At 33.2% G+C, this 13,328-nt stretch overlaps 1 protein-coding gene across 1 annotated transcript; it reads right to left on the bottom strand.

The window, feature by feature from the left end:
• Positions 1-5,329: 5,329 nt before the first annotated feature.
• Positions 5,330-7,163, bottom strand: LOC118028739 (AT-hook motif nuclear-localized protein 24). The gene has a single exon (XM_035032445.2). It carries the CDS (start codon positions 6,486-6,488, stop codon positions 5,580-5,582), a length of 909 nt encoding a protein of 302 aa, XP_034888336.1. The 5' UTR covers positions 6,489-7,163; the 3' UTR covers positions 5,330-5,579.
• Between the last annotated feature and the right edge of the window lie 6,165 nt (positions 7,164-13,328).

Here is a 13,328-nt window from a genome sequence, read left to right as displayed (position 1 = left end):
TGATTGGGCCAAGTTTTCTCTTATTTAATTGATTTCGGTTTTTCTGGTTTCTAAGGCTAAAAAACCGACCCGAACCGAACAAAACCGGTTCGGTTTGAACCGGTTCTCGGTTCGGTTCGGGTTATATTAACAAGGAATAGTATTTTCCGGTTCGGTTGAATTTTTATGTTAAAAACCGGACCAAACCGGACCATGAACACCCCTACTAATTAGTCTTGATTTTTTAATTTAATATGGTTGAGTTGAGAAGTTAATTACCAGTCACGTAGTAAAACGAAAGCAAAGTATTATATTCCGAGAAAAATATGATTTCATTTGTGACAATAAAATAGAGAAAGTAGTAATACTAAGTTAAATTATTTAATTTATTTAATATTTTTTTTATTGAAATTATGATTTTTATTTAGACCAACATATTAAGAATTTAATATGTTACACACATAAATAATTATTGGTAAGAACTTAAAATTAGGATGATTAATCAAGTATGACTTGATTGTAAATAAATCTTAAAAATTGAGAACTAAAGTGTAATTAATATAAAGGATTACAATATAGATATAAAGAAAAATCAAGTAGGGACTTGATTGCATAAACTTCTAATAACTATATTGAAACAAAATATTGGATATTTTTCAAAGGATAAATTGATAGTTTTTTATTAATACATATATCACATTTTCCTTATAAATAGAATGTCATATTTTTCTTTACATTACTACACAACAAAAATACCTGAACACACTTATACATATAGAAAGATAGAGAAAATAAAAAAGTTAACACTCAAGACATAGCAAGATAACATTGATCAAGGTATAACAATTCCTATTTTAAAATAGTTTAAGAGATTTCTGATATTATGATTCATGTTAATTGTTGTTAGAGGCTTGACAACCAGATAAATTATGGTTGCGACAACTTAACTTTGAAGAGTTGATCAAATCCTAGAAGAAAGAACTAATCTGCATGTAATATTCACATAAACCCTAAACAACATTATATTGTCTAATAGCATCCATTGAACTCTTAATAAATTTTAAATTTATCTTTTCAACTATATTAATATATTTCCAAGAAACCCAATAATAACACATAATCTATTTTTGTCTCTCTTCATATGTCATAGAGGCATCTATTAAGAAAAATATAGTTATTTTGTTTTATTTATTAAAAGTAAAATAATATTTTTATTTTCTTTTCAGTTTAGCCTATATAATCTCCTTATATTTAGGTTAAACTTATTCCTTTAGATTATTGTGATCATATTATGCAGTATCAATGAAACCCTAACCTCAACCTCTTTTTATTTTTATATTTCTATTTACTTTTTTGGATTGCTTAATATGGTATCAACATTTAGCCTATATTTCTCTTTTCTTTTCAGAGTAATCGTATAACTTAAAAAAGATATTTATTTAGTTTCTGCAATATAATATTTCATTTTTCTCTTTTTTTTTTGTGTTCTGGTTTTCTTTGTTTGTTGATTATAGTTACTGAAAGAGATGATTTGTTTCAGCCTGTAAGTGTGAGGTTGGATAAAAAGAATTATTCTTATTGGAGTTATGCGATAAGGAATTTTTTTAAGGGTAAAAAGATGTAGGGATATGTTAGTGAAACTTTTATGATACTTAGAAATATTGATGAGAGTTATGCTACTTTGATAAATGTTTAGGAAGCAAACAATGTAAATATTATTACTTAGATTAACAATTCTATTGACCATTTTATAGTTGTACAATTGGAGAAGTATGAGACAACAAAAAATATTTGGGATCATTTGCAAAAGTTATTCATGCAATCAAATTTTGCAAAGCAATATCAATTAGAGAATGACTTAAGAGCTCTTCACTAGAAAAATATGAGTATTCAGGAGTTTTATTTTGCTATGACAGATCTTTAGGATTGATTGGCTCTTACAAAATCAATAAAATTAAGTACATATGATGCCTATATTTCTCGTAGAGAGAAATAATAATTAGTATAATTTTTAATGGTACTTCATAGTGATTTTGAAGGATTTAAAGGTTTAATTTTACATTATTTTGGATCTATTGAACGATACAAAACTAAATTGTTTGCAAAAGGATACTCTTAATAGTATGGTATGAATTATGAGGAGATATTTGCTCATGTTGCAAAAATAACTACTATTCGTACTCTTATTGCAGTAGCTTTAGTTCGTCAGTGGTATCTCTCTCAACTTGATGTTAAAAATGCCTTCTTGAATGGAGGTTTTCAAGAAGATTTTTATATGGTGCCCCCTTCTGGTGTTTTGCATGACTTTAGGTATGTTTACAAGTTTAAAAAAGTGCTATATGGTTTCAAACAAGCACCTTGTGCTTGGTTTGAGAAATTTTTTGTTGTGATCTCTTCTCTTGAATTTGTTTCCAGTAGTCATGATTTTGCTTTTTTTTGTTAAGTGCACTGATGCAAGTTATATTATTTTGTTTTATGTGTTGATGACATGATTATTACTAGTGATGACATTTATGGTATTTCAATTTTAAAGATGGAGTTAGCTATTTGAAATGAATGATCTTGGTTTTCTATGATATTTTTTGGTATTGAAGAAAGCTACTCAGCCAGAGGTTATCTTCTTTCTCAGTCAAAATATGTTATAAATATTATTGAGCGGTCTAGACTTACTGATAATAAGACTGTAGATACTCCCTTTGAGGTTAATGCAAAGTATGCCTTTTTTGATGGTTTACCTTTGTCATATCCTACTTTATACCATATTATTATTGAGAGTTTGATATATCTCACTATTACTAGTCCAAATATTACATATGATGTTCATATTGTTAGTTAGTTTGTTGCTTCTCATACTATTATTTATTGGGCAACTGCTCTTCGTATTGTGATATATTTGGGGTATAATCTTTCAGAGTCTTTTACTTCCATCCACCTTTTTGTTGGAGCTACGTGTACACTCTAATGTTGACCATGACAGAGATCCCACAAATCACAAGTCTGTTACTGGTTCCTGTATCTTTTTAACTAATTCTTTTATTTCTTGGAAGACTAAGAAATAATCTATTGCTTATCAATCTTCAATCGAAGTAGAATATCATTTTATGACATTTACTACCAAAAAGATTGTTTGGAGTTACTTGCAGATATGAGAGTTTTTTTTTTTCATCTCACTCCTATGTATTGTGACAACCAAAGTTTTATTCAGATTACTCACAATTTGATTTTTCATGAACAAACTAAGAATATTGAGATCGATTGTCATCTTACTCGTCATCATCTCAAGCATGACACCATTACTTTTCCTTTTTGTTTCTTCTTAATTCTTTATAGATTGCTTTACCAAGTTGCATTCTGTTTCTCTTTTTTTTCTTTTTTCTAGTTGGCAAACTCTTAATTCTTGTAGCTGCAGCATCGTAAATTTAAGGGGAGATGTTAAGAAATATTTGGTCATTTTGTTTTATTTATTAAGGGTAGAATAATATTTTCATTTTCTTTTCAGTTTAACCTATATATAATCTCTTTGCATTTAGATTAAACACATTTCTTTATATTATTATAATCTTATCATGCAGTATTAATGAAACCCTAAAGTCCTTTTTTATTTTTATATATTTTTTTTATTTCTTTAGATTGTCTAACAGCACCAACAGATTAATGCCTATCAAATACTTATATATTTGTTGGCATGAAGTGGCAGAGTCAAACACTAATTGTGTAAAATTTCAATTTCTCAAAATGTTGATCGATTGGACGCAAAGTAAGCTTTGGATGGAAGACAAATTTCCTCCCTAAGCTTTTTTTAACAATATTCCAGAAACTTCTTGATGAAATAATATATGTAGGTCAATTTCATTAGGAGAAATGGAAGAAGAGAGATCTACAATAATTCTATCAACTACACACGCACACACCATATCAACACCGTAAATAGCAAATTTAAGATCTCAACAAAGAAAGGTTGGATGCAAAGCTTCCAAAATAAAAGTGGACTTGATTAACATAAACTTAATTTACTAAAAGAAGAAAACAGTTGGCTAGCTTCAGGTTCAAGAACCCAACCTTTATTTTGCAAATTAGGTCGACCAACAGAAGGGAAGATAAAGGAGAGAAAGAAACAGCGAGGCATGCAAATTAAAGTTGAATGCAGCTAGGAGTGTCTCCAAAGATGAAAGCGGATAAGCAAATTAGTTTCAAATATTGCTTTTACAACAAAGCAAAGCAATGAATATAAAATGGAAGTTTAATATATATTTCAGTGCAGAGAATCTGAGCATGTTCTTTCTCATACAGCTGCCCAATCCCAGATTCTTTGAATCCACAAGAGAGAGAATGCAATGCATTGCCTCGAAAAGTAGCTAGTTCAGAGCAGTGCACGTGTATACCAGCACCCCTATATATTTTCATGTCTCTCTATATCTAAAACCCTAGTAACTCCCCAAAGAAAAGACATGGAAACTCTAAGCCCATACCTCTCTGCTCTTCTCGTAAATAGTTTAACACCTTCTTGCCTCCTCCTTGAAACCGTCACTAGCCAGCTTTTAATTGAACCTCCTTTGACCTTATCAACTTGGCATGCAACAAGAAATATATAGTGTGTATATATATATATATACACACTACTCGCATTACTTTTAGTGCTCATGACACGTGTAAGCCCCTTTTACTGGTTAGGAGCTCAATGGAGAGGAAGAAGTATATAAATGGAGTTTCATATATAGGGAAAAAAATAATAACAAGATTATATATTGTAGTTTCGGGAGGGAAATGATGGGAAGAAAATGTACTACATGGTATGGTTTAAAAACGGGAAAGAAAATATACATAGAAAAACTGTCTGTTTTCTTGGTTTGAGAAAGGATAGCTTGTGGCGCTAAGTTTTTTCTAAACAAGAAGGAACTAGGGGACTTTTTCTCCCAAATGAAGGCAATGGTCAAACCTTGTAGGAATATTAATCATAAGAGTTTCTTGGTTTGAGAGAGGATAGCTTGTGTTGCTAAGCTTTTTCTAAACAAGAATGAACTATATAAGGGACTTTTTCTCCCAAATGAAGGCAATGATCAAACCTCGTGGGAATATTACCGTAAGCGTTTCTTGGTTTGAGAGAGCATAGCTTGTGTTGCTAAGCTTTTTTCTAAACAAGAAGGAACTAAGGGACTTGATTTTTCTCCCAAATGAAGGCAATGATCAAACCTCTAGGAATATTATCATAGGAGTTTTAAAACATTGCAAACAAATTTGATGAGAAAGTGTGGCCACTCCCATTGTCGTGGCTGTTGTTTTTTCCTTGTTCATCATCATCATCATCTTCGAAATGGGATGATAGTTTGCATCACTTGTTAACATGAAATCATACTCAAGCAATAAAGACCCTTAGAAATATACAGTCCTTCAATCATCAATCAGGCATATAATTAAGCTAATCATCAAATGCAAATTAACAACAACTAAAAAAAAAATTCAAAAGGAGAAATAACAAAACCTGAAAATGCTCAAGTAACAACCCAAATTCCCTAGCTACAAAGTCTGTCACTTCTTTGGTAAGCTGCAAGTGAACATGGGAAACTGAACTAATCCATATGGTGTTGGATCGATCATTTTTTTCAGTAAGGGGGGCGACCGGTAGCCCAATATGCCTCAGCTGGTAACTGAATAGAATTGAGAAGATTAGGAGGCAATCCATGAAAAAGTTGGGCGTTTTGCTCCGCCATAACCTGCTGCTGCTGTGGCTGCTGTTGCTGCCCCACCGCTCCTGGCGACCCCATTTCACCCCCTTGCATTGGCATCTGTGGATCCTCCTCTTCTAGAGGGAGCCTCTCATAAGCAGCATTGCTAAATGAAGCTGCCATAATCACAACAGGACCTGAAGCAGTAAGTGTCCCAACAACACTGCCACCAACAACTTGCCCTTGTCCACCAGCTAAATAGATAGTCAAGCCGGTAGCTGCAGGTGGAGCCGGTGGGGGCAAAAAAGATCCAGCTAGCGATAATATCTCAAATCTACCATGTAAAGTCACAATTGCACCTGGTGAAGCTGGTTGCCTAAGGGTTACATTTGTTACTGTCCCAGTTCCACTCATGATGCAAACTCCTCTTTGTCTCCTCCTAGCAAACGTAGCAACACTCTCAACGATATCACATCCATCAGCGACCTCCATCAAGTGGGTGCGTAGCGCGTTTGCGCTATCCCGTGTGATGATAATTGGGGGCTTAGGCTTGTTCTTGGATCCGGAAGGTCTGCCTCGTGGTCTTCTTGTTATCTCACCTTCTCCTGATCCCGAAGTTACGAGCTCTTTGCCTTCGCTGTTGCCCATGCTATTGTTGTTTTCGTCTCGCTCTCGTTTCAAGGACTTGTTTAGCCCACTGCTACTCCCACTTTGCTCATCTTCTGAATTCTGCTGCTGTTGGTGGTGAAATTGGTGTTGCTGCTGCTGTTGGTGGTGGTGTAATTGGAAATCTCTTGTGTGGAAAGGAGGTGGAAGAGAATGGCCATGAGCCGTTGCTGGATCCATATGGGTACTCTTTTCTTTTCAACTTTATGACTTTCTTTTACTACAACTGTATATCCCAAAAGACGTTGTTCACTTGCACAAAACCTAATTAAGTGGCCGTCGGACAAAAAAACTAAACCAAGAAAATGGAAACACTACTAGCTATAGCTAATTAATGGTAATTATACTAAAGTTTCAAAAAGAAAGAGGGCCGCTAGTGGAAGAAGAAAGGATATAAAATAAGAAGATCGAAGACTATTTCGGGGGCCGGGGGTTTCTTTTTCGCTTGCTTTTCTTGCTTCTTTTTGATAGTTTAATGGAGTAACTAAGAAGAACTAGATGCTATTACTTAGCTAGCACTCACCAGCTAGCAGCTGGAGCAGAAAGGAGAGCAGAAAGGAGAAAGATGAGTGGATCTTTGGTGTAACCCACCAATTAAATTGATCTGAGCTGAATTCACCATCTTTTGATCTTTCAGCTAAGACATGTAGTGTGCTGTGCAGAGGTGTTATAATAGCTACGGTTGTGTTGGTAAGAGGTTCAGGAGAGATGAGAGTAGTATTTGCTGTCGCTAGAGAGAGAAGGTCTCCTGTTTGTACTTTTGGATTTGGGTTAGGGTTAGATTGAGGAATTAGATCACAGATTGATGGGTTTGGTTTTGTTAAGAATGCGTGCGTATGGGCGGTGGATGGGTCCCCACCTTTCTCTCCCTTGTCCCTTCCAGCACTCCACGTTCTCTCGCTCTCTCTCTCCCTCTCTCTCTCTCCTCGTGGGTTTATGTTTACAACATCAAGTTGCTAATATTATAATGTAACTACTCTCTTAGCTCAACCTCGGCCTTGGTCCTTATCTCCTCTCCTCTCCAGTCTTCAACATTGTAACTCCATCTAGCCACCTTTCTACCTCTCTTCTTGTTCTCTGTCAAGGCTGGCTGGCTGGCTAGGTAGCTTGATTACCATGGACTCCATTTTTCAAAGACATAAATGGTTTGAGTTGCGTGACCTAATTATAGCGACTTCTCCGGTCCTAAAAACATCATAATATAAATATTCCTTTTTAATGTTAGCACAATTTTAATTTTAATTTTAATTTTTTATTATTATTGTGGGTGTCTGGACCAGCTTACACGTATTTCAATTAATTTTACAAATTCTAAAATTAATAATTATATAAATTTATATTAACTTTGAAAGAATTTAAATTGATAATTATGGAGGAGAAACTGAAAATCTAATTAGTTGAATTATCCTTTAGAGGTAGCTGAAAATATTTCTGGTTGGTGGCTTAATGGTATTATTAGGTATAGCTGACGATGGAAATCAACGGGAGTGAGTTTCATGGTAATTAATTATTTGAGCGAAATGATAGGTGGCGCAATTAAATTGGAGTATGATCATGTTTATAAATCAGACACAGAGAGAGGGAGATGACATGCACCATGGCTATGTCCTGCAAATGATCCCACCCATCCCTTTCGTCATGCTCATTACTACAAGCATGACACGTGTCCCCTCCCCCTTCCTTGCGGGTCTATTCCATCGGAATCTTCACCTCCAACTTTAACACTTCTCCTCTAATGGACATATATATAATTTTACGAGGTTTATCTTCCACCATTAATTACTAAATTATTTTGTGCACAGCTTCTAATTAATATCAAAGCAAATATATATATATATATATATATATATATATATGTGCAAAGCATTTAGCAGGATTTTCGCATAACATGCATACAATATTCTATTGTATATAAATATATATAGAGAGAGTGCTTTTACCAAATAAATTGTAAAGGAATATCAAATTAAGAGCTATATATATACATGATGCACTCCTGTTGAAATCTTGTAAGAGAAATCGTATATACATGTATCAATTTCGTTAATTATTTGAAAAACAAATTTTAATTTATCTTTAAGAAAACTCAAAGCTGATCGATCCTCTATAGGGTTTTCGAGGATGATTAAGAATCAAAAGGGAAATTAAGAACCGTAGGGTAGCTATATTTAGTGCATAAATAGATTAGACAAAACCATTCCATTTATATATATAAAGGCACACGTATGAGGAAGGATATATTGACCTAAAATAGGCAGCCCAATACAGTTTATGGACTGGATAGAAAAACATAAATCCTGCAAGAAGGTCAAATGTAAAGTGAAACAAGGACCTTAACTGCAAGACATAAATAACAAGAGTCTTAGGGACGTACGTAAGATATCAAAGAAAAACTGATTCAAAACCTTACAACATAGTCAAATTAAGATCCGCCATCTTGGCTCTTTCCCGAGCCGTTTTATCATTCGAGTCACAGAGTTTTCCAATCTTTGGATCCATCTATCGAGTTATTTCGAGGTATGTATGTTTGATATGTTTTCTTCACTTGTTGCAGATTTCAATCAACTTTTATTTCTCTTAATTTGTCTTTTTATGAAAAAACGTCCGTCTTTTCTTAAATCGTCTAGAGGTGAAATCATGAGTTCGTTTCCTTTATATATATTCAACAATGTAGGCTAATGGGCAACGTTCAGCTTGAAACATTCTTGTTATCCAATCGTTTTGCGTTTTTATCCTGCTTCATAATTAATGGTGGTATTTTTTCCACACATATTTAAATTACTTCTGTCTAAACTATGTTTTAAAAAATAATTTTATATCAATATACAAACGCAACTCACGAATCAAGAGTCAGCTGAATAGAATACAAACACAAGGAGGCAGCGACGATAAGTTAGAGAGAGAGAGATGCCGACAAAGAGCATCTTTTAAAAGATAAACATGTAGGATGTACAAGTTTATGGGTTTGCGTAGAGCAGGCCATGCGAGTGCGAGTTTGGCAAGCTAGCAGGCAGGCAGGTGTAGGTTTAGGTAATGGTGGCAGCAATTGTTTGATTCATTCATTCATGAGTGAACGCAGAAGAAGCATGAGAGCGGCAGCCATATCTCCGGCGATCGTGCAGTTTTTGTCAGCGGCACTCACGCGCGTCTTTACTCTTCCTTGACACTCTGGATTATGCGGTCAAACAACACCTCTTCTAACCACACCCTGTATCCTTTTTTGGCTTATTGCCTTCTCTCTCCTGGCAATTTGGTCATTAACGATTTGTGTAAACTTAATTTCCAAGTGATTTGATATCAAATCTATTTGTTTCCTCTCCGAACGAGCGGCGAGCCATAGGATCATTCCCTTGTCCCTTTCTTTGAACTACGTACTATCTAGAAATATATATGACCATTATTACGAAGAACCAACCTAACGGCTCTTTAATTAACGTATGCATATATTCTTAAGTGGAGGCAAATGATTATCCATTAATTCATTTTTGTGCACAAGTCCAACATTGTGTTTTCTTAATTACTGATTATGTGTTGTTTGATGGTGGTAATTATTTAAAGAATTCTTTCTAGTGGCAAGATTAATTTATTTTTTTCAACTATAAATCTTAATTAATACAATGTCTTTTTGTGATCAGTGGTCAATGACCAGTCAATTTTCATTCTTGGATGTCAGATTTTAGATGGATTCATGATAGCTAATGAGTTTGTCCATGGCATTCGTAGCAAGGGAGGTCACAGGTTCTTACTAAAGGTGGATTTTTACAAAGCCTTCAACTCGATTTTTCTCAGGAGCATATTGATGTTACTATAGGGCCTATATGGGATTTGGTTCTCTTTAAAGAAAATTGATTTTTGAATGCTTATCTACCTCTAAAATGATCATTTTGATCAATAGCTCTTCTAGTAGAGAATTCAGTTTAGAGAAAGGGCTAAGGCAAGGGGACCCTTTTCCCCTATTTCTCTATAACATGGTAGTAGAAAGTTTGACTGTTTTATTTAAAAGGGCTTCAGATTCGTGTTATTTCAAGGATTTCTAGACTGATCCATGGCATTAGATAACTCATTTGTGATATGCATATGACACTCTGATATTCCTACCGAATGATTGCTCTTCTTTGTTGTATGTCCAAAGGATTCTTCACTGATTCGAGATCATTTCAGGTTTTAAAGTTAATTTTTATAAAAGTTCTCTTATAGGAATTAACTTGGGTAAGGATTACACTTCAGGTTTGGCTAATGTGATTTTCTATTGTAGTGATTCTTTTCGAGTCAGATACCTTGGGTTGCTTTTAGGTGCCAATCCAAGTAAGCTTTCTAGTTGGAAATCAATGTTGTCTACTATTAGAGATAAGTTAAGTACTTAAAAATGGAAGATGTTAAGCACGGTTAAGAGGATATGTTTGATTAAATTAGTTTTAAGTTCTTTGCCATTGTATTATATGCATGTTTATTCTATGCCGAAGGGTATTATTAATGTCATATATTCTATTAATCACTCTTTTTTATAGAGTGGTAGTTCAGATTCTCATGGAATTTGTAAGGTGGTTGGCACTAAGATCATCAAGTCCAAAATCACTTGTGCTTTATAGTCTCGGTTTGAGGTCTCTATATCATAAAAATTATGGCTTTGCTCTTTAAATGTGTTTGGAATCTAGATAATGGGTAGTGGGAGGAGAGTTGGCAAGAATTTGTTCTTTGAAAAGTATCATCCTAATTTTTGCTAATAGACTTTCTGTGTTTTATTGGTTTTCTTTCTCTAACTTGACATAACATTTGTTCTCGGCTATCGGTTTTTCCACAAGCAAAAACATATCCACTCCACTTAAGTCCCACACATTGGGTTCAAGGTGGTTGATGGTAGAAACATTTGAATTTTAGGACCAAATTCTTGGCTAGGTACTCCATCTCCTCTTCATAATTTATTTCCTAAACTATTTAATCTTCCTTTACAGCAATCAGCTAGCCTTACAGATGTGTATAGCCCAACTAATAATTCAGCCAGCTTGACTTTAAGGAGGAATCTTAAGTCTTGTGAGCTTTGTATGCAAAAAAGTTTAATTACAAAGGTGGAGCGTGGTTTAGTTTTTTTCTTAGGTGAAGATAGAAAGGCATGAAAATTTGACAGTTTTAACAGTTGTTCAATTCATTAAGGTTGCAAATTTCTTGATAACCTATCTACTTTAAAGGGCTTCTTCTTTTCCTATTTTGCTCTGTGAAAGGTTTTTGCACCTCTTAAAATTAACATGTTCATTATGGCTCCTATTTAAAGGTTATCCTACTGTACTCTCTCCATCTAAGTCTCGCACGTAGGAGTTTTTTAGCTGAGAGGGGATTATTAATTTATGAGAATGCGTCTTGTTCTTTTTTTTTTTTTTTTTTTTTTTTTTTTTTTTTTTTTTTTTTTTTTTGTAGGAGATTGAGTTATTAATCATTCATTTAATCATTGTACTATTATATGGAATTTTTTTTGGGTAAATTTCATGCATTTGGGTTGAAGGTGTTTAAGTTGTCAAATCTAGAGACCCTAAACAGAATCCTCAAGATGGTATATTAGTTCGATTAGCATCAATTTTCAATGTCGAGCTATTATTCTTCTCTACAAAGGCCTTTATTAATTTATTATGGTTTAGTTCGTACCGACTTTATCTTAGAGTCCAAGATCCATAATTGAGATGTGATTTTTATCTTTATCTTTTCACTTTTGGCCTTTTGGTTGAAATTCTCAGTTAGAAACATTAGTTACATTTTTTATCTAGTTAAAAGTCCTGAATGTATCTTAAACTGGACCAATTAGTTTGTTTTTTGTTTGTTTGCTCATTCTTTTAAATACTTGTATTGTAAGTTGTTATTCCTTCAATCACCATTTTCTTAGTGGTGTTATTTTAATTTAATTTTACTAAATTACTATATAAAAAAAGGTGGCTTGGTGATAAAACTAAGGATCTCATACTTATAAGGTTATAGGTTCAACCATTTTTAAGAAAAAGTTTTACTTCTTTAGTCTATGGAATGCGAGGTACGGTCATTGATATAATTATTATAAGGTGATTGAGGTTGCAATTGTTTTTATCATAATAAAAAATCACTATTTTAAAATATATTTTTGTTATCAAATTAAAATTTTTAATATAAATAATAGCTGGCTTGTATGAATTTCAAGTCTAAAAAAAAATTTATTCAAACAAATATGCAGGGTCAGTCAAATGATTTTTTTTTTTTTAAGTATTAAATTAAGATGATCTTTAAAATTATTGAAGGAAAAAACTACACATGAAAATATTAAAAAACTAAATTACCCTGAGTTGAGTTTCAAGTTATTTTTTTTTATAATGCTGAAAATATTCTAGTTTCATTTGTGTAAGCTACTCAATTTATTTCCTTCATCTACTCTATAAAAGTTAAAACTATAAATATTTTCCTTGAATGCATTAAAAAATGTTAAAATTTCTTATCCTCCTTCTGACCCTAGTAATATTTTTAAAATGGATGCAATACAAGTGCCTATGGTTATATATATTGAATTGTTTATATGTTAATATATAAATAATAGACATAACTAAAGCTATATCGTCTTGCAACATGTCCATTCAACTAGTTTATTATAAATAGTAATAATGTGATTTTATCACTATGTTAAGAAAAGCAGACCAATTAATTTATAGAGATGTAGAATTTATTATAGTTTATTGATTTCAGAAATAAAACTAGAAATTAGGTTCAGTTATAGTAACTTTTATTTGTGGTCAATTCTTCATCTTTTTGCCTCACATATGAAACGACATACATTAATTTTCTCATGATGCTCAATTTCGACCGTACTGATTTCCATAACAATCATATAATGCTGAGATGAGAAGAGACACATAATCAATACAATCTACACATTGACTTTAATACTAAAATTAGGGCATGGATAATGAGGTGCTGACCCACACAGTCATACATATGGACGGACAACGCATGAGGACATGTCGGGCACATATGGTGGAAGAAGATGAAGCAGTGACATGGGTGTATATA

The sequence above is a fragment of the Populus alba genome, chromosome 3 (assembly GCF_005239225.2).
Source record: "Populus alba chromosome 3, ASM523922v2, whole genome shotgun sequence".
NCBI classification, from domain to species: Eukaryota; Viridiplantae; Streptophyta; class Magnoliopsida; order Malpighiales; family Salicaceae; genus Populus; species Populus alba.
Note: the sequence above shows the minus strand (reverse complement) of the source record. Positions and strands in the feature narration are given on the sequence as shown.

What these genes read in the sequence shown, in the direction of transcription:
- LOC118028739 (XM_035032445.2), bottom strand. Translation starts at nt 6,488, where the DNA reads ATGGATCCAGCAACGGCTCATGGCCATTCTCTTCCACCTCCTTTCCAC.